This window comes from Polyodon spathula, chromosome 1 (assembly GCF_017654505.1).
Source record: "Polyodon spathula isolate WHYD16114869_AA chromosome 1, ASM1765450v1, whole genome shotgun sequence".
Lineage (NCBI taxonomy): Eukaryota > Metazoa > Chordata > Actinopteri > Acipenseriformes > Polyodontidae > Polyodon > Polyodon spathula.
The window spans coordinates 38,944,217-38,963,323 of NC_054534.1; the positions used below are offsets into that span (position 1 = coordinate 38,944,217).

Sequence of the window (19,107 nt, forward strand, 5' to 3'; positions counted from 1 at the left end):
TTTTGCCACTGATCAACACAACAAAAGTCATAGTGAAAAATAAAATCTATAAATTGTTCTAAATTAATTACAAATACAAAACAGAAAATAATTGATTGCATAAGTATTCATCCCCTTGAGTCAATATTTTGTAGAGGCACCTTTGGCAGCAATTACAGCCATGAGTTTATTTGGATAAGTCTCTACCAGCTTTGCACAAAATTGTTCAAGCTCCATCAAGTTGGATGGGGACGTTTGGTGAACAGAAATTTTCAACTGGCTTTGACTGGGCCACTCCAAGACATTGATGCTTTTTGTTTTTAAGCCACTCCAGTGGCATTGGCTGTTGTTTGGGGTCATTGTCTGGCTGGAAGATGAATCTTCTTCCAAGTCCCAGGTCTCTTGCAGACTTTAGCAGGTTTTCCTCCATGATTTCTCTGTACTTTGCTCCATCCATTTTGCCCTCTATTTTCACGAGCTTTCCAGGCCCTGACGCAGAGAAGCATCCCCATAGTATGATGCTGCCACCACCATGCTTCACGGTAGGGATGGTGTTCTCAGGATGATGTGCGTTGTTAGGCTTGCGCCAAACACAGCACTTAGCGTTGAGGTCAAAAAGCTCTATTTTGGTCTCATCAGACAATAGACTCTTCTTCCACTTGGTCTCAGAGTCTCCCACATGCCTTCTGGCAAACTCTAGCCGAGATTTGATGTGAGTTTTTTTTTTCAACAATGGCTTTCTTTTTGCCACTCTCCCATAAAGGCCAGTTTTGTGAAGCACCTGGGCTATTGTTGCCCTATGCACAGTGTCTCCCAGCTCAGCCGTGTAAGACTCTAACTCCTTTAGAGTTGCCATAGGCCTCTTGGTGGCTTCCCTGACTAGTGCCTTTTTCGCCTGGATACTCAGTTTTTGAGGACGGCCTGTTCTAGACAGATTCACAGTTGTGCCATATTCTCTCCATTTCTTAATAATGGACTTTACTGTGCTCGGGGGGATATTCAGTGCCTTGGAAATGTTCTTATATCCTACCCCTCATTGGTGCTTTTGACGAATAATATTCTGGATTTGCTTTGAATGTTCCTTCGTCTTCATGATGCAGTTTTTGTTAGGAAATAACTGTTTTTGTCAGTTAGTAACCAACTGTGGGACCTCCCAGAGACAACTGTATTTAACCTGAAGTCATGTTAAACATTTTAATTGCACACAGGTGGACTCCATTCAACTAATTATGTGACTTCTAAACACAATTGGTTGCAACAGAGCTTATTTAGGTGTGTCATAGCAAAGGGAGTGAATACTTATGCAATCAATTATTTTCTGTTTTACATTTGTAATTAATTTAGAACAATTTGTAGATTTTATTTTTCACTTTGACATTGTGGACTTTCTTTTGTGTTGATCAGTGGCAAAAACTCCTAATTAAATCCATTTTGATTCCATGTTGTAACACAATAAAATGTGGAAAAGTCCAAGGGGGATGAAGACTTTTGAAAGCTACTGTAAATCAACAAGTGAATAGCCACTGGAGAAGAGTTGCAACTTCACCTAGCTACAATATGTTATGTGCTGCCTGTTTCTGGCTATGGTGTGTTTGTAGTCAGCTGGTGCCACAAACCACAAATTATCAATCAATTCCTTTATTTAACCAGGTATAGTACAACCACTGATAACAGGTTCACATTTAGTGGTGTTCAAGCCATAGCAATGGCACAGGTTATGACCCCTCATAGTTTCTTTGTGCAGTTGCAGCATTGATCACAAATGTAAGCCACTAGTGGTCATATTGTCTGTAATGCAGGAAACAAATATACAGCTATGGCTAAAAGAATTAACCCCATAGAATAAACAAATTCTGCTTCATAAACTCGAATGAAACCAGCTGAATAATGTTATGTTAACATATTCAATTACATACCGCTTTGTAGTTTTCCATACTTAATGAAAAACTGATACAAATTGAAAAATGTGACATTTTGAAAAAATAACACGAAACACTGTACTGCTATTATGGCTTCCAATAGACTTTTGTGATATCATTTTGTAGTTTATTTATTTTTTTAAAAATGATTATTGCTCAATCCTAAAATTCTAGGTGATGCAAAAGTTCTGGCCACAGCTGTAAGTTGAATGTTTTAACACTTGTTTCACTGTATAAAATGTTATGAGTTTACTGAGTTATCAAAAGGTACATTTCAGGCTATGTATTATTAATACTAATGATATTAGTGTTACATATTATATTTTACCAGTTTCTTTTACACAAACAGGAAAATGTGAAGAGGGAGTGTGAAGTTCTATAATGGGTCTCAACTATCTTGTAGAATGTGTCAGTTTTAGCACTCACCAAAAGTGTAAACGATCTGATAAAGCTTAGGAATGGCTTGGTGTTAAATTACAGCCACAGCGTTGGCTAAATTTAGTCTTTTTTGATGATTAAAACACAAGCTAGTTTTTATAACATCACACAGTTAAGCAGAGTATGTTTAAATTAATCAGAAATAAAACATGTAATTGTAACATTTGGAATAAATACAAAGTAAAATATAAAGTCCATTTTATTTCCTGAGAATATATACGCTAGCTAAAAGGGTGTTTTCCTAGATGGTTAACAGTTTAAACTGTTAATTCACAGTCTTTGACTATATATAACAAAACGTTCTGAACCATATCATACAAAATACACACTTATCCAATAACAATAGCCTATATTATACAGCATCCAGCATCTCCTGTTAGTGGACAGTCCAGTATTTCAAGCCTGTTTCACATACCTTGTAATTATTAAAAAATGTCCAATATGTATTATTATTATTTTTACAATAAAAAGTCTGCATTCCATTTGTGCAGTACATTCTATTAATGTTTGACTTAAAACAGTTACTTCCACAATATTACTGTACAGTATATATATGCTTGAGTCAGCCATCACTTATAAATGACAAGCAGGCAATAAAAAATGATGCTGTCATTTACTGTAACTGGCACACGGGGAACGCAATGCAGAATTTCCAAAGCATTGTAACTTACAGCAGAATCCCATACACTTGTTCAGCAAAGCTGAAATTACCTCCAGCCACACTATGTGGAATATTAATGTTGTAATCTTATAAAAAAAAAACAAAAAAAAAAACACCTTTCATTTGCCCAGCCTATCATTGGCTCCATGCAACTTGTGCAGAGGAATGTCCAATCCAAGTATTTCTATATACAAGAATGAGGTCTTAAAAAGCATGATTTACAGATAAGGAAGTCATTTTCTGCTGTAATATTCATTTTTTCCACCGTTAGGGAAAAAACAGGTTTTTATGCAAACTAATAGCAAAACTAGCAAACGCTCTGTTAGCAAAATAAAGTATTTGAGGGCTTGCCATCGATACACTTATTTGCGTTCGGTTCAAGAAACAATATGTAATTTCTTATTTCTGTTCAGTAGTTCTTCCTTAGTATTCCACAATCCTGTATTTTAAAGTAAAGGAAGCGAATTGATTTCACAACCAGAGCCCCTCAAATGAAATCTTTCAAGAAGAAACAAGTTTAAAATGCCAGCATACCACTGCATAATGATTAATAGATGATGTGAAATGTATTCAACTTGCCAACAATTGCTTAGCATAAAGGAAAACAGCCAACGATAGAAAGCAGAGATGACTATAGTGGCGAAAAGCATTTCAAAAAGTAGCGTTTTACATTTAACACTATGCCAGTGTGGATACAGCCTGCATTAAACATATGATTTGGAAATATGCTTTATACTATAGAACTTTGCTTATCTTTTTGTGCAAATGAAACCAAAAAGTAGTGGCTGTTGAATGGCACCTGTTTTCTGCATTCTTTGTAGTTACAGTTCAGTGAACTGAACAGCCACAGAAGCCATTGTGGCATGTATGGTTAAGATTTTTGTAGAATGAACTACTATTTCATGGTATTCGCCTTTGCTTGGTCTAACATGTAGGTATATTTAAAAGACACAGAATTTAACAACTGATTAACAACAATCAGTGTTAATCATCATATTAATGCAGCAATTAGACACCAGTACACACATTTACACATACAAAATATAAGATGCTATAATTTGCAGCAAATCCTATAGATAATTAGCTTAAGAAGAGAAACAGAAAAAACTATATAGCAAAAAGACTTACCAGCACTGGTGAACTCGGCTCCCTTTTTGAATTTATCCAAGTTAACATTTGGAGGTCTGTTTGGTTTTGCCGGTGGACTCCCCAGTGCAAATATATTAGGCAAAGTATTTCGTTTAGGAGCAGATGGGTCTTTTTTCTCTTCGCTGGCGCTGTCCTGAAAGCTGGGTTTTTTCGATATAAACTTAGGACCTGGAGGGGGCCCCCCAAAATTCTGGTTTACTTTTGAAAGAAAAGCTTCCCGAGGGTGTATGGGTTTGTTGCTGCTTGTTGATGCTTCTTCCTTTTTGTTGTCATTGAATTTTGAATCTCTGCTTTCATCTGTAACAGGATCCCTATTCCTTGAATCCGCTGGTTTAAGGTTAACCCCTGGGAAGGCCTTTGGTGTGGATTCTGTCACACCGCTATCCTTCGATTGTTCTTGGTGGACCTTGAACGAGCCCGGCTTTGGTTTGGGGGCAGAAGGGGGTTTGGGAGGAATGGTGGTTTTTGTATTGCTATCATTGTTTTGAGAGTTTTCTGTGACCCACGGTGGCTTGGACCCAGAGGGAGGTTTCGGAAACAATGGTTTTGGCTCTTTTTCTGGCTGGTTCAGTTTGGTTGACGGCTTAGGTACAAGTGGCTTTGGAAACACGGGTTTCGTTTCATTGTCCTTCTGCATCTCTGAAGGTTTACCATTAAACTGCGATTTAGGAAAAACAACTCTGCCTTCATTTTGCGTATTAATGTTGTTAAATTTATTTATTGCAGACTTAGGCTTTGGAAAAGGTTCCTTGAGGTTTTTTTCATCCGGGGGTAACTTTACAGATCCCTTTGGAAACAATGGCTTTGGCTGTATATTTTGAGATGGATTTCCCTGAAGACTGTTCTCTGTCTTTGCAGGTGTTCGTTTTTCAAACGCAGCTTTTTTGGGTTGTAGTGAAGAGACAGGAGGATGGTCTGCGATTTTAGGCTGGCTGCCTTCACAGTTGAACCTGGCCATCATAGCCTTCACACCTGAAGCGTTGTCCTGATCATAAAAAAGAAAGAAATGATAAGAAATAAAATTGAGAAATGGGTCTGTGAGATGTGCAGTGACTTCTGGTTTGAAAATGACAGCCCTGCTGATTGGTAGCTGATATGTAAGTGCCTTCCTGTGACAAAACATTGCCTTTTGAGTTCAGTTGTGGTTACACCGCTGTTTTGTGTAAATTAGTAATCCACTGCTCATATTTTTACTTGCAGGAGGCTAATGGGTATTCTTTACTGTGCTTTTTTTGTGCTCACCAATATGTTGTTTCAATTGATAAGTCATCTCATAGACAAAAGAGGGGGTTCATTGTATTGCTCAGCTGCTTTTCTTATGTGATATTTAGCTGAGAATAAATTACCCTTTCAGTTAAAAAAACTGTTTAGAATATTACAGCAGAAGACATTTTAACGTGAAAAAAAAGGCAATTTGGTCAATTAATTCAATTATTGATTGAGCTTGTTTCCTTCTTTTTTCTTACAGTTCACTTTCAGTATGGTAATAGCTTTTGAATTTGTTACCATAGACATTTATTGGAGCTGTCCAGACTAAATACCGCCAGTATTATATTTAATTTTATTACACATGTTAAGCTCATGGACATACTTCATGCGTGAGGCAATTACAATGTACTGGACAGAACAATAGTTGATGACACCTGTAAAGTAAAATGCCTATTTAAATGAAAGCACACACTACTGTAGATAGAGAAGAATCAGATTTGTTTTCCTGCAGTAGGACTGAATCACAGTATTTTAATACATTATTCCCATATAAACAGAAGTCCTTTTTGTGCTAAATAAAGAAAGAGAAAAATAGAAATATAATTATTAGGGTGCTGGGTTTGGACGTAAACAGGTGAATACATTTATGCTAAAGCTTTACTTTTCAATTTAGTTTACAAACCTAGGGGCCAGATTAAATCAAAATTATGTGTATCGCCTTAGCTAAGTGGGATAAATGTTGATATTAAAACATAAATTCACAATGCTGTGTAATTGCTTCGTATCAAAACTAAAATTTAAGACAATGCACAAAGGGGATTTTGCATTTCTCTAATTTCAATATTGGAGTGTTCCAACTGGCGGCTGTATTTTGATCTTCGGTTATTGTATTAGTGAAGTGCAGCAAAAACAAAGACATCATTTTTTCCTGCTCTTTTTTGCATATAAACTGTTTTTTTGGGTTTTTTTTTCTGTTGCATCTAGATGTATCTAATACCTAGGTTATCAACACAAACATAATAAATAAAGAAAAAAGTAACACATTTTGTCAAGGGTTTTTCATTAAATTTAAATTTAAATACTATATATCTATATATATATATATATATATATATTATAATATATATATATATTATATATATATAGTATATGTGCATAAATCTTGTATATAGAAGTGTACTAGCCCTTTTGGTTGTTATGTGCAGGCTATAGACTAGACTGATTTAACATTTTAGAATAATAATAATAGATATTCTCACAAATGTAGAAAAGATGAATAACAAAGATCTATAACAAAAGAAATAGATCCACTGTTATATATAGATTAATTAAATCTTTTGCCTGAGTATTATTCAGTGACGACCACACGCATAACACATCCCCGTTACACCAAAGCCTTTAAAAAATGTACTTACCTCTTATTAGCATAACATTCTCACAACATAGGAGACATTATTTAGCAGTCTTTATTTTCATGTTAACTCCACTTAAGCCAGTGGTTGTCTTTCACCATTATTTATACTTACTGTGCTAACAGGACCAGACCTAATGCCACATACAGTATATTATGAAAGAGGAAGAACAGAGCTATGAGCCACATGAGAATAGCTGTTAAATGCAATCTGTTTTTTAACTTGTTTTTTTAAGATGGAGCTGGTCTGTTTATTGTAGTCATCACCAAACAGTTTGCTGTGAGCAGGGAGGTATTGTAAATACATTTGATCACAGGTACAATACAATTGGTACATATTTAGCATAACTATACCTTAACCTCTGTTAAAAAAAAAACTTAACTAAAGCCTCTATGTCCATACTGTATAAGTAAAGCGAGATGCATCTGCAATACTTTTTAATTTTTTTTTTAATCAAATGTAATGGCTTATTACATTTGATAAAAAAAAAAAAAAAAAGTTTATCCGGCAAACAAGCAGAATCTTTCAGTACACATCTGACTTTCAGTTTGAAGTACTGTGTAAATTATAATATATACCAACATATATGAATAAGATGGCTTGTACTGCAAATGTGCATGTATTATAAACATGGTACAGTTTTTAAAATCTACTACGACTGAATAAAATATAAACATTATTATTATTATTATTATTATTATTATTATTATTATTATTATTGTACAGTATTATAAAAAATACTGACAACCCATTCCCTTGCAACAATACTGTTTTCTCTCTGCCTTTATTGTATTTGCTAAGAGATAACTCTTTCTTTTGGCCTCTACATTTTGGTACCTTGTGTTATCTATTACAGCATTTGTTTAACTATCATCACCCTTTCCCCACTCTTTTCTTAGTTGACTTACCTTGCCTTTTCTGCTGTCTTGCTTGCTGCACTGCCAGCTATGCTCCTCCAAGTCTCTACTACCTGCGTTTGTCTACTGTACCCTGTCACTGATACTGCACTCCTGCAGGAAACAAAGCCCTTGCCTGATGCTAGCTGTGTTGCTTAACACTGTAATCAAAGCTCATATTTTAAATTCTGTATTTAAATAATTATGAATAAATTACTAATCAAAATCACACTGGTGTTTCTCATCTTACTGTTAGATACATATTTCTAAAACAATATTACCCATAAAAAGCTATAGATCTGTACTTACTATTGAAATAATAGCAGATTCAGCCAAGTGATAAACGTTTTTTCCTCATTTATATCTTAAAGGGAAGTGCTTGCAACTTCAGCACACAGGATATAGTTACACATAGTTCTGGTAAAGAAATACAGGAAGTATCAAAAGGAGGAATTTGCATCTACTGTAACTGTGACAGTTTTATAGGGACTCTATATCTGTATGTGGATTGCTCTCCACTAACAATAAAACCTCAATGGAATTGTAATAATAATATCGTTATATAGCACCTTTCATAGTGGGCCACCATCACAAAGCACTTTACAGAGGCACGCTGTGAACAGTGCATTATATGCAGAGTCAATTACAATAGGACATTGATTTAACAACTCATCCGCAGGATGGAGCACAAGGAGGTTAAGTGACTTGCTCAGGATCAGTCAGTGGCATCGGTGGGATTTGAATTGGTGACAAGACCTGGGCTTTAACTACTGGAACACATTGCTTCCAGTTTTAAAAATAGCAAATCTTACCAATTCATGTCCACAACACTACTCCAAAGGGGAGACTTAAGCCAAACACTACTTCACAACACACACAGACTGCTGTTCAGGACCAGTTTAGAATACTGCTCAAACCAGCAACTGCCTGCCTCATGATATCAGTTAATCAATAAATCAATAAATAAATAAATAACAGTGCCAATTTACCACCTCACGTCCACAACTACTCCAAAGGAGAGATATAATCCAAACATCACCTCACATCACACTAATGCCCATAAAGCAGCAAAATAAAGCCTAGCCAAACCCAACACTGGTTTTCACTGGTTTTACACTTCAGAATCTGTTCCAGTGAGTGGTAGTTATAAGCAAGTTTGACTGTAAAGCAATTACATAGTCATTAATGGGCACTGAAGCATTTATTTTGTAGAAAAAAGGGCCAGGAATGTTTTGCTTATTAATGTTCCAGCTCTTAAACATGCGGCACGCTTCTACGTCTTTCTAGATCTCTATCACAAACCAATAGGGATAAGATATTTTAGTACTTGAGTGAAAATTATTGATCCTTTGCTTCTATCACACACACTAATAGCAAACAGAATGCATTTCCGAGAATAGCCTGTGCTGCAGCCTGCCAAGTTCAAAACCAGTTTATTTTGTCAGGTTATTGTTAATAGACCTTTAAGGAAGTTGCAAGCCTCTACAGCAATTAAATTTAATGGGCAAATGACCTGAGGGCAGCCACAGAGTGGGCCACTTGTAAACCCTCCCACCGCCCTGCCAACGGTCAAAAAATGTGTTGCAGTGTGGCACAAGCCATACCGGCCGTCAAGAAAAAGAGCTGATCAAACCGATTTAAAATAAACCAAAAAGTAACAATTGTGATATGTCTTTGTAACCTCCAAATAAATATTAGTAAAAATAATATAGCATCTGTGTTGTATATATTATGAGAAAAGTTAGTTTAGTTTAACATTCTGATGTTTTAAGTGAAACGTAACTCAAAATGACTCCCAACCATGACAGACTTTATTGTACAGCTGAAAGACAATTAAAGTGCTCGCTTTGACAACTTCAGCATTCCCAGGTACGAAATCATTTTTGTCCGTGATCTGTTTGCAAAACCACCTATGGTGATTTCTCGCCCCATGCAAAGCAAGTCCTTCCTGCAATCGACGAAGCAGCAACTAGAACCAGTAGTATGTTTGCAGGCATCGTTGTTACTGAAACTGAATTAATTAACAAAGCAAATCTGGAGCAATTCTGGTCCGCCTATATATGTCTAGTCAGCTACCACTGGCTCTGTTTGTGCTCTCCATGTTTGGATCGACTTACACATGGAAAGCGACTTATTCCACAATGAATGCAATATTAAAAACAGATGCACGAAACAGGCTGACACAAGAATCTTCGGAGGACTGCCTCCGTATCGTCGTCATGTCTATCACACCTGGTGTTCTAAAGCTGATCGCTGAACGAAAGAGCCATTTTTCTCATTAAATTTCTCAAAACGCAATGACGCATTTAAAATAAAAATGTACGCTACTTTCGAATTGCGTTTTATGTTAGTATGCTTTCCTATCTATCATATGAGGATTCCAGTAGCGAATAAGATCTTATGAAACAGAAAGAAATGTTTCACACTGGACTTTGAAAATGTATTGTTGGGAACATTTTCAAGCACAGCAACCTACTCATTTACTTAAATACTGTAAAACATTATATCTATGTTCCCTTTTGCAATCTGTTAGAAAAGGTTCAAGGGCTGCTGTTTAGATGATTCAAATTGATCCCAATGGATGGGTGTCAAGGGCTGGACGTTTTGAAAATCTAAACCTTACTCACAACCAGTGTACAAGTTTCACTCATCAGCAATGTGCGTAAAGGTCACAAAGTATACTCAGAAGAGTAGGTATATAAAAAAAAAAAAAAAAAAAAAAAAAAACAGCAAAAACAGCAAAAACTGGTCAGAGGGCCTCAGCTTGGCACACAAATGTTTACTTCAACTACATACTTCCCACTTCTAAAAATATCAACTTCCATGTGATTTCACAGGTTTAAACATATAGTGTTGAATTTGTGTTCATTAACCCATGAAACAAAATCCCTTAATAAAACAGTGCAATTCCACCTAAATTGACTATTCCCTAATCTGCCCTTCTTATATGAATTCCTTACAGGTGTGTGGCAATTTTGTTACTGTTCTAACAGGTTTAAGCATTCCCTGATATACAGCCTATACATTCATAATGGAAATCAATAGATATATCATTTAGGACATTTTCTTATTTCAAATGAAACATATTTTAGAAAAAGAACACAGTGAGGCAGTTTCCATGGAAAAAGAAAAATAAGACCTCTGTTTTGTTCGTTGTGTGTGTTTCCATGCAGTTTTCTTTTAGCCAGAGAAATTCTCTTTCCAAATGCAAATAATATTAAAATACTGGGGGGTATATTTAAATATTTCAGTCTGAATTCCAATTTGATCTTATATATTGATATTATACAGCTTTCTTAAACTGGGCTGACTGTACATTTATTATAAACCTACAATACACGTACATATACAGTGGTTTACAGAAGTATTCATTCCCCTACCAATAATGTCACATTTTGTTGAATTACAAATAATGTATGTACCGTTTTTCAGACAAACTTTTTTTATTCAAAGCTGTAGTGGTTAAACTGAACACTGTTATATGAGGAGGAGGTTACAGGTCAGCAAAACTTACTTAAGAAAATGTACAATTTACTGGTTGCATAAGTATTCAGCCCCTTAAGTCAGTACTTGGTAGAAGCACCTTTTGTAGCAATTACTGCTATGAGTCTTTTTGGATAGGTCTCTACCAGCTTTGCACAGTAGGATGGTGACATTTTTGCCCACTCTTCACGGGAAAATTGCCCCAGTTCTGATAAGTTTGTTGGAGATTGTCGCTGGACTGCATTCTTCAAGTCTCACCATAAATTTTCGATTGGATTCAAGTCAGGACTTTGACTGGGCCACTCAAGAACATTAATTCTCTTCTTGTTCAACCACTCCAGTGTGGCTTTGGCTTTGTGCTTCAGGTCATTGTCCTGCTGAAATGTGAATGTCCTCCAGTTTCAGAGTCTTGGCTGACTCAAACAGGTTTTCCTCAAGGATTTGCCTGTACTTTGCACCATCCATTCCCCCTGAACGCTAGCTAGTCGCGTGGAACCACAGAATAAGAGAAATTACAGAAACACATAACAAACAGAACAGACAATAAGTCCTGCTGCAGTGCAAATCCCCTGGTCGTTACTATATATGTATGTGTGTGTGTGTGTGTGTGTGTCTTATGTCTTGCAGCTTGCAAGCCCTGTATTTGTCTTTTTGAACATGGCACCAAGTTCTTTTTCATGTTTTTGTTCTTTTAAAACAAATCTTCCTCAATGAATTAGGTTTAAGAGATTTTACTTCAACAGTTGGTGCAGCAGTAATAAAGCTACTGGTAACAAATTCACAATTCATATACTAATTTAATACATTTAGAGGTACAAATGTGGCTATTTTTGTCCTTGGTAGGTAACCAAGACAGATGCTACAGTGTTAGGGTCGTTACTGATAAAAAGTAATGTATTACTCGTTATTCGTTTATTGAGAAAAACAAATAATATTAGTGTTCGATATTAGTTCATTAAAAAAAAAAAAAAAATAGCGCTCTATATTACTCATTATATTACCCACTATATTCCTTCCTTTTGCCCTGCGAAACAATTGTGACTAATCTCCATAGTCTGGTAATGCGTTTTTTAAATGTATGCCAAACAAATAAACTGTAAGGCCGTGGGTTACCTTAGTTCTCGGGTCAGTAGCGTAGACAACTGCAAATGAATCAGGCTGGGCGATATTATCTTGCTTCCACTCAAGTTTTATTAATCAGCGACTTCATTACAAATGCTCACCAATAATAGAAAACGAAGTAATCTGCCAGTAGTATGTTCTAAACTATGTTCCAATTAAAACAGTCAATAAAAATGGAAGCACAGTAGGGATCGTTGCGCACTCCACAAGATCTCCTGCACGAATTCACACTCCGCACAGCATTCTCATTCGCTACGGAGGCTATTAATGTACAAAATAAATTAAAACTGTAAAATCAAACTAAATATTGCAATTTGCTATCTTCATTATAACAGTTCACAAAACTGACACCACGCAGATATTAAAATAGTGACACTTATCTCTAATTCGCCCATATCAGGAAACAAAAATTTAAAAAAGCAAAAATCTTTGCAAAGGCTTATGGTCACTGATGTCTGTATTAAACTACATGGACTTTGAACACAAAATGTGACTGTGTATGCAATTTGAGTTCTTCAAATCGTAGTTTCAACGTTTAGTTTAAAAATCCCAGTAATCTTTGTTGTATCGCATCAATTGCAGTACACTACAAGGCACGGGGTTATTTTCTCAATACCGGTAGGCTATATTCTTTTAATTACCAAACAGTCCAAGTGGTGAGGCTGCATAGACATTACATGCTGCGTGTACTTGTATCGTGATTTTGATATGGCGCACAAAAGTAAGTCTTGTTGAATTTACTGCTGCTTGCTACCTATTTAAACACCCCATCGTTTAGATGTAGCGAGAAAACACTCGTTTATTTGTTATGGAAAGTCATTGTAATATTATTACTCAAATGAAAACTCTAACGCTTTATATTAACTCGTTATTAAGAAGTGTAATATGATGACAGTAGCGCGTTAAGTTACTAACGCGTTATCGCAAACTCTGCTTGTAGCTAAGGTACGGAAAAGTCTAACTTAAAACAATCGGCTATCTGATCGCCAAACAAGATAACAAAAGTGTAAAAGGATGAAAAAATATATGTGCTTTGCAAAGGGCTTTGTTATTTATTTATTTATTTATTTAAGTATTACAAAGGGCTGCATTTTTATTTTTAGTAGCTGCAGTATTTTTTTTATAACCTTGCTTATAAAACAACCAAACTATAAAGCACCATCATTTCATCAGTCAAATGGCAACAATCTGAAAGGTTGAATAAAGGGTGTCACATAAAAAAAAAAAAAAAAATACCGAAGGGAGGTCTCTAAACCCCTCGTCCTGGCTACTGGCAGATCTCATATAATAAAGGATTGCTGGGTACCACCTTTATTTTAATAGAACATTGTGAGAAGTTATGTCACAAACTGGATTTTCACTGCTGAAGTTTTGTAATCATCAGGTACGGCTTACAGACATGTTTCCATGCAAAAAAGCCTTCGTTTTTTGTCCGTTGTATGGATTTTTAGCGTGAGAAGGTGATTTACCCACCCTTTAAATTCGTACAATGTTTTAGATACGCACTTCCTATAGGGTGTGGAATGTGCTGCTACGTCTCCATATGACAGTGGAGAGAGTATCGGCTTTCTAAACTGGGTGGAAAAACACCCATTGAGTAATATGTACTTATTAATGTGTCTAATACATTATTGCAAGTTTATTATGTTTGTGAAACGAAGTGGAGTTCCCCTCAATGATTAACACCATTAGGAACTGAAATGGAGAATTAGACCTAGTTTCCACTAGGAATAATTCCATGCTTAAAACGTGTTCATCTAACAAAATTATGCTCCCTTCTCCATTATCCAATCCAGAGGCTGCTATAAAAAACTTTATCCAGCAGAGAGCAGCGTGATGCAAAAGTATTATCTCCTGAGTTTGGAGAAAGAAGAGAACCCCCTAAAACAGGAAGTAGTGTACAATAAATAACACTTGCTGATATTGTTTGTGGTGCTTTCCGCAAAACAGTCTGGTCTTTCTTTTTTTCATGTCTGCTAAATTCAATCAAAAGTCTCAGTTAACATACTGCTTTAGTGCAAAATGCTTACTATTAACTTTAACATTGTAAAACCTTTGAATTTTTTAAGATGTAGAAGAAGCATTAATATAAATTACATTCTCCCTTTCTGTAAAGAGCACATTTTTACTGTAACGCGTATTCTTACTTGAATATGTCTCCGCATGTGAAATGTTTTGGTCAGATATCCTTTCCTTCTAACCATCCCCTATAGTGGAATTTCTAAGTAATTTTCATTCTCTTGCCATTGCCTCTGGCTAAAATCTTATAATCTATTTGAGACACTGTCACGGTGTGAGTGATGTGGGAAGTAGTGAATGTCCAAACAGCAGATATATTTTAAACAGTCCCATTGGTAGGAGGGGTTTAAAATGGGGGGTGGGGGGGTTGCAGTCCCAACACAAAAACTTTCCAAAATAATGAAACAACAAATTCAATCAAGTGGGGGAAAGTGCAGGAGCTCCAGGTGCCTGTCTTGTTTGTGCGTGGTGTGTCAGTGCAGGAGCGCCAGGTGCCCGTGCGTGGTGTGGCAGTGCAGGAGCTCCAGGTGCCCGTCTTGTTTGTGCATGGTGTGGCAGTGCAGGAGCGCCAGGTGCCCATCTTGTTTGTGTGGGGTGTGGCAGTGCAGGAGCTCCAGGTGCCTGTCTTGTTTGTGTGTGGTGTGGCAGTGCACGAGCTCCAGGTGCCCGTCTTGTTTATGCGTGGTGTGGCAGTGCAGGAGCTCCAGGTGCCCGTCTTGTTTGTGCGGGGTGTGGCAGTGCAGGAGCTCCAGGTGCCTGTCTTGTTTATGCGTGGTGTGGCAGTGCAGGAACGCCAGGTGCCCGTCTTGTTTATGTGTATTGTGGCAGTGCAGGAGCTCCAGGTGCCCGTCTTGTTTATGCGTGGTGTGGCAGTGCAGGAGCTCCAGGTGCCCATCTTGTTTGTGCGTGGTGTGGCAGTGCAGGAGCTCCAGGTGCCCATCTTGTTTGTGCGGGGTGTGGCAGTGCAGGAGCTCCAGATGCCTGTCTTGTTTGTGCGTGGTGTGGCAGTGCAGGAGCTCCAAGTGCCTGTCTTGTTTGTGCATGATGTGGTGAAAGTGTTAGCTCCTTAGCTACAGCTCTGTGTCACTCTGCCAATACAAAAACAAAACAAAACCACAAACAGTGCTCTGCCTGATTTATGTTTCAGCATAAGGGTCTGTACTCACATAGCTGCATCCCCTTTGTACTGCCAAACTCCTCCCCGTGATCAGCACGGTGCCACGCTCTATCCAATCACTGTGCACAACACAGCTAATCACACTAGAACTGTTCAGCAGTCTTACAGCTACACCCTTTCATTTAGACGGATGACTTTTGGTTCTGTCCTACTATACCACCATTATTGCTTAGTGCCCTTCCAGCAGACCTATATACTCCCTTATTTACCAGGAATCTCCTGTTTTTTGGACACCTGGGACAGATTTTCTCCCGTATTTTACTCAAAACTCTACTGTTGAACCCCTTTGTCAGCAAACAATTTCTGCAAAAGGCATGTATGGTATGTAGTTGCTGTACATTGTAGGGTTTAGGACCACGGGGAGCCCTGTGGCAGGCATGCAGTCAGTAATTGAACATTTATGATGGCTGCACATGCGATAAACCCTCATCCGGTAAAAAAAATCTAATAAAATTTGGTCCAAATTTCAAGCTTCTTCGACCACAACATATTCTCACATAATCTTAAGCAACACTGGAAAATACATACTTCCTGTAAACTATGCAGGACTGATTTTAATGGTGGGACGTGGGAACAAGAATGATGGTGTGTGTGGTAAGCACGAGAGATCACAAAAACACCAAAGCCAGCGGTGCTCAGAAAACCAGCACTTCTTTCACTGCCACTGTTGTGACTTGTTCAGCAAATCTGTAGTAGACATATTCACACAAATAGTGAAAGCGTTTCTATTACAATTTCAGCATCAACATTGCTTTAGAAATTCAGTGTGATGAGTCAAAGGGATTTCGGTCTGTGATTCGGCCTCCTGACAGTAGATGGCATCAAACCAACTCGGGACTTCCCTTACCAAGATCTCGTGACCATGGCAAAAGTCATCTTTTGAGGGGCGGCACCTTGGTGAGGGGCGGAAGTACGAGTATGTAAATACCAGCTGTCCAAGGGAATGCGGCCCTGGGTTGCGGGACAATATCTTTTAGATCAGTGCACCCGGTGGCTGCGGCCAGAAGAACATACACCCCAAGAACTGGTGCAGAAAATAGTTATAGAACAGTTCGCGTCTATACTACCGCCAGGGAATCGAGAGTGGATTAAGAGGAATAGACCTACCACTCTCGAGGATGCCATCCTCCTGGCGGAGGCCTACGAAGACGCGAACGAAGGCGCTGGGTCAGACCCCACTCCTGCCCCTAAACTAACTCGGACCAACCAACCAATGAAGCCCAGAGGTGGTAACCAGACCTTCAGACCATGGAGGTCGAGGGTAGCCCCATCCTGGGTGAGAGAGAATCCCCCTAACCTGCCGGTCGCGGACTCGCAGGACAGATTAACTCCGTTGATGCCTCCTAACCAAGTGTGCTACCAATGTAATGAGCCTGGACACATTGCCAGGAATTGTCCAGTAATGAAGGTGGACCTGGCGACAAGATCCTGGTCAGCAGTAACAGGTAGGAACAATGGGGAATGTCGGGAGGGCCCTTATCAGTTAAGAGTACAGGTCGGGGGAAAGAGTACTTATGCATTTGCGGACTCTGGGTGTGCACAAACATTGATTCGGCAAGCTCTCTTGGATGGGGTAGCCTGGGAGCCACAGGGTAAAGTAGCTATCTCCTGTATTCATGGAGAAACTCGGGTTTATCCCACCACTAAAGTTAGACTTATTGTAGGTGATTATTCAGCTTACGTTAAAGTGGCTGTAGCGCAATGTTTACCATACCCTGTTCTCCTGGGAAGAGACTGGCCGTTTTTTGTTCGTATTTTAGGTCGGGAAATGGTCTTAGTTTCTAACAGGGGACAATTAAAGCAATGGGAGAAAACAATTGGCGAGATTTTTCCATTGCAATCCGATCTGTTTAACCCTAAAATCCGCCCAAAAAAAACAAAAAGAGAGCGTCGGGTGGAAAAATATGAGGGAACTCTGAGACGACAAGGGGAGGGGTCTGACACAAAAGTAAACCAATCGCTTAAACGGCAAGGAAAGGGAGTAGGTATTCAGTGTAACCGGGGCTGCGAGGTTACTGAGGTGGAAGGTCATGTAATAAAAGACACTCCTCTCTGTGTACCTAACCATTGGGACCGAGATATTGACTTGGGATATGAACAACAAAATGATCCCACGTTACAGTATGCTTGGAAACAGGTTAGATATATCGAGGGGAAGGATATGCAGGAAGGACAACCGGTGGTATTTCCGCATTTTTCTGTATCTGGGCACTTATTATATAGAATAACCCGGGCTCCCGGGACGGGACAGCTCGTAAAACAGTTATTGGTTCCTAGGCCTTTTCAGTCAGAAGTCATGAGATTGGCGCATGACATTCCATTTTCAGGTCATTTGGGAACTGAAAAGACTCAGGAACGAATTCTGGCCCGGTTTTTTTGGCCTGGGGTTTATGGTCTTGTGCGGAAGTATGTATCGGAGTGTCCTGAATGTCAATTAGCTGCCCCTAAGTCAGTTCGCCCCGCACCTCTGGTTCCACTTCCAATTATTGGGGTACCGTTTGAAAGGATTGGTGTAGATTTAGTAGGCCCTCTGGAGGGAACAGAGTCAGGATATCGGTATATTTTAGTAGTAGTGGACTACGCAACGAGATATCCAGAAGCTGTTCCCTTACGCTCTATGAATGCAGTAGCTGTAGCGAATGAATTGGTAAAAATATTCTCTAGGGTGGGAATCCCGAAAGAAATTCTCACTGATCAGGGCACTAATTTTATGTCAGACTGTATTCAGCAACTATATAAATTATTGAAAATACGTTCAATTAGAACCTCAGTTTTTCATCCTCAAACGGATGGGCTTGTTGAACGATTTAATCAGACTTTGAAAAATATGTTGCGCCGCTTTGTAGATCAAGAAAAACGCAATTGGGCTAAACTGCTTCCCTACTTGCTCTTTGCAGTTCGCGAGGTACCACAATCCTCAACGGGGTTTTCCCCGTTTGAGCTCTTGTACGGTCGGCAGCCGCGGGGTATCTTGGATCTCATAAGAGAAGGCTGGGAAGAACAGTCAAAGGAGTCTAAAAATGTAGTAAAATATGTGTTGCAGTTACGCGATCGCTTAGAATTAGTCGGTCGATTGGCACATGACAATCTCAAAGCGGCACAGCAGAAGCAGCAACAAAGCTACAATAAAAATGCAAGAATTCGGAACTTTCGACCTGGAGATAAAGTGTTGTTATTGTTGCCCTCATCGGAATCTAAGTTGTTTGCTAAATGGCAGGGTCCCTTTCAGGTTATTCGAGCAATTGGTAAAGTCAATTATGAGATCCGACAGCCTGGGCGTCGGAAAGAAAGTCAAATTTATCATGTTAATCTCCTGAAACCGTGGAAAGAACGGGAAGTCCATTTTATATCTCCTGTACAGGAGGGAGAGGATTTTGGACCCTCAATTGAGCCAGAGTCAGCAATTGAGGTCCCGATGGGGGAACAATTAACTCCTGATCAGCGTGAAGAGGTAAGCAATCTAATTAATATGTTCAGTGATGTGTTTTCTAACGTGCCTGGAAGAACGCATTTGATCGAACATGCTATTATCACTCCGCCAGGTCTAAGAGTTAGACAGAGACCGTATCGCATTCCAGAGAGTCGGAGAGATTCTGTTCGAAGGGAGGTGGAGTGTATGTTGAAACTTGGGGTAATTGAACCT

The 19,107-nt window shown here is 38.5% G+C and overlaps 1 protein-coding gene across 5 annotated transcripts in view; it reads right to left on the bottom strand.

The window, feature by feature from the left end:
* LOC121318492 (FYN-binding protein 1-like) overlaps positions 1-19,107 on the bottom strand; it is a 64,503-nt gene that overhangs the window by 26,207 nt on the left and 19,189 nt on the right. For 2 of the 5 annotated variants that reach the window (XM_041255257.1, XM_041255221.1), the window contains exon 2: positions 4,126-5,131. In XM_041255257.1, the coding sequence (XP_041111191.1) occupies positions 4,126-5,131 (1,006 nt within the window). Of the gene's footprint in view, positions 1-4,125; positions 5,132-6,770; positions 6,849-7,675; positions 7,921-7,972; positions 8,059-19,107 lie in introns of those variants that run through there. The other 3 variants (XM_041255229.1, XM_041255239.1, XM_041255248.1) reach the window with 3 other exon arrangements.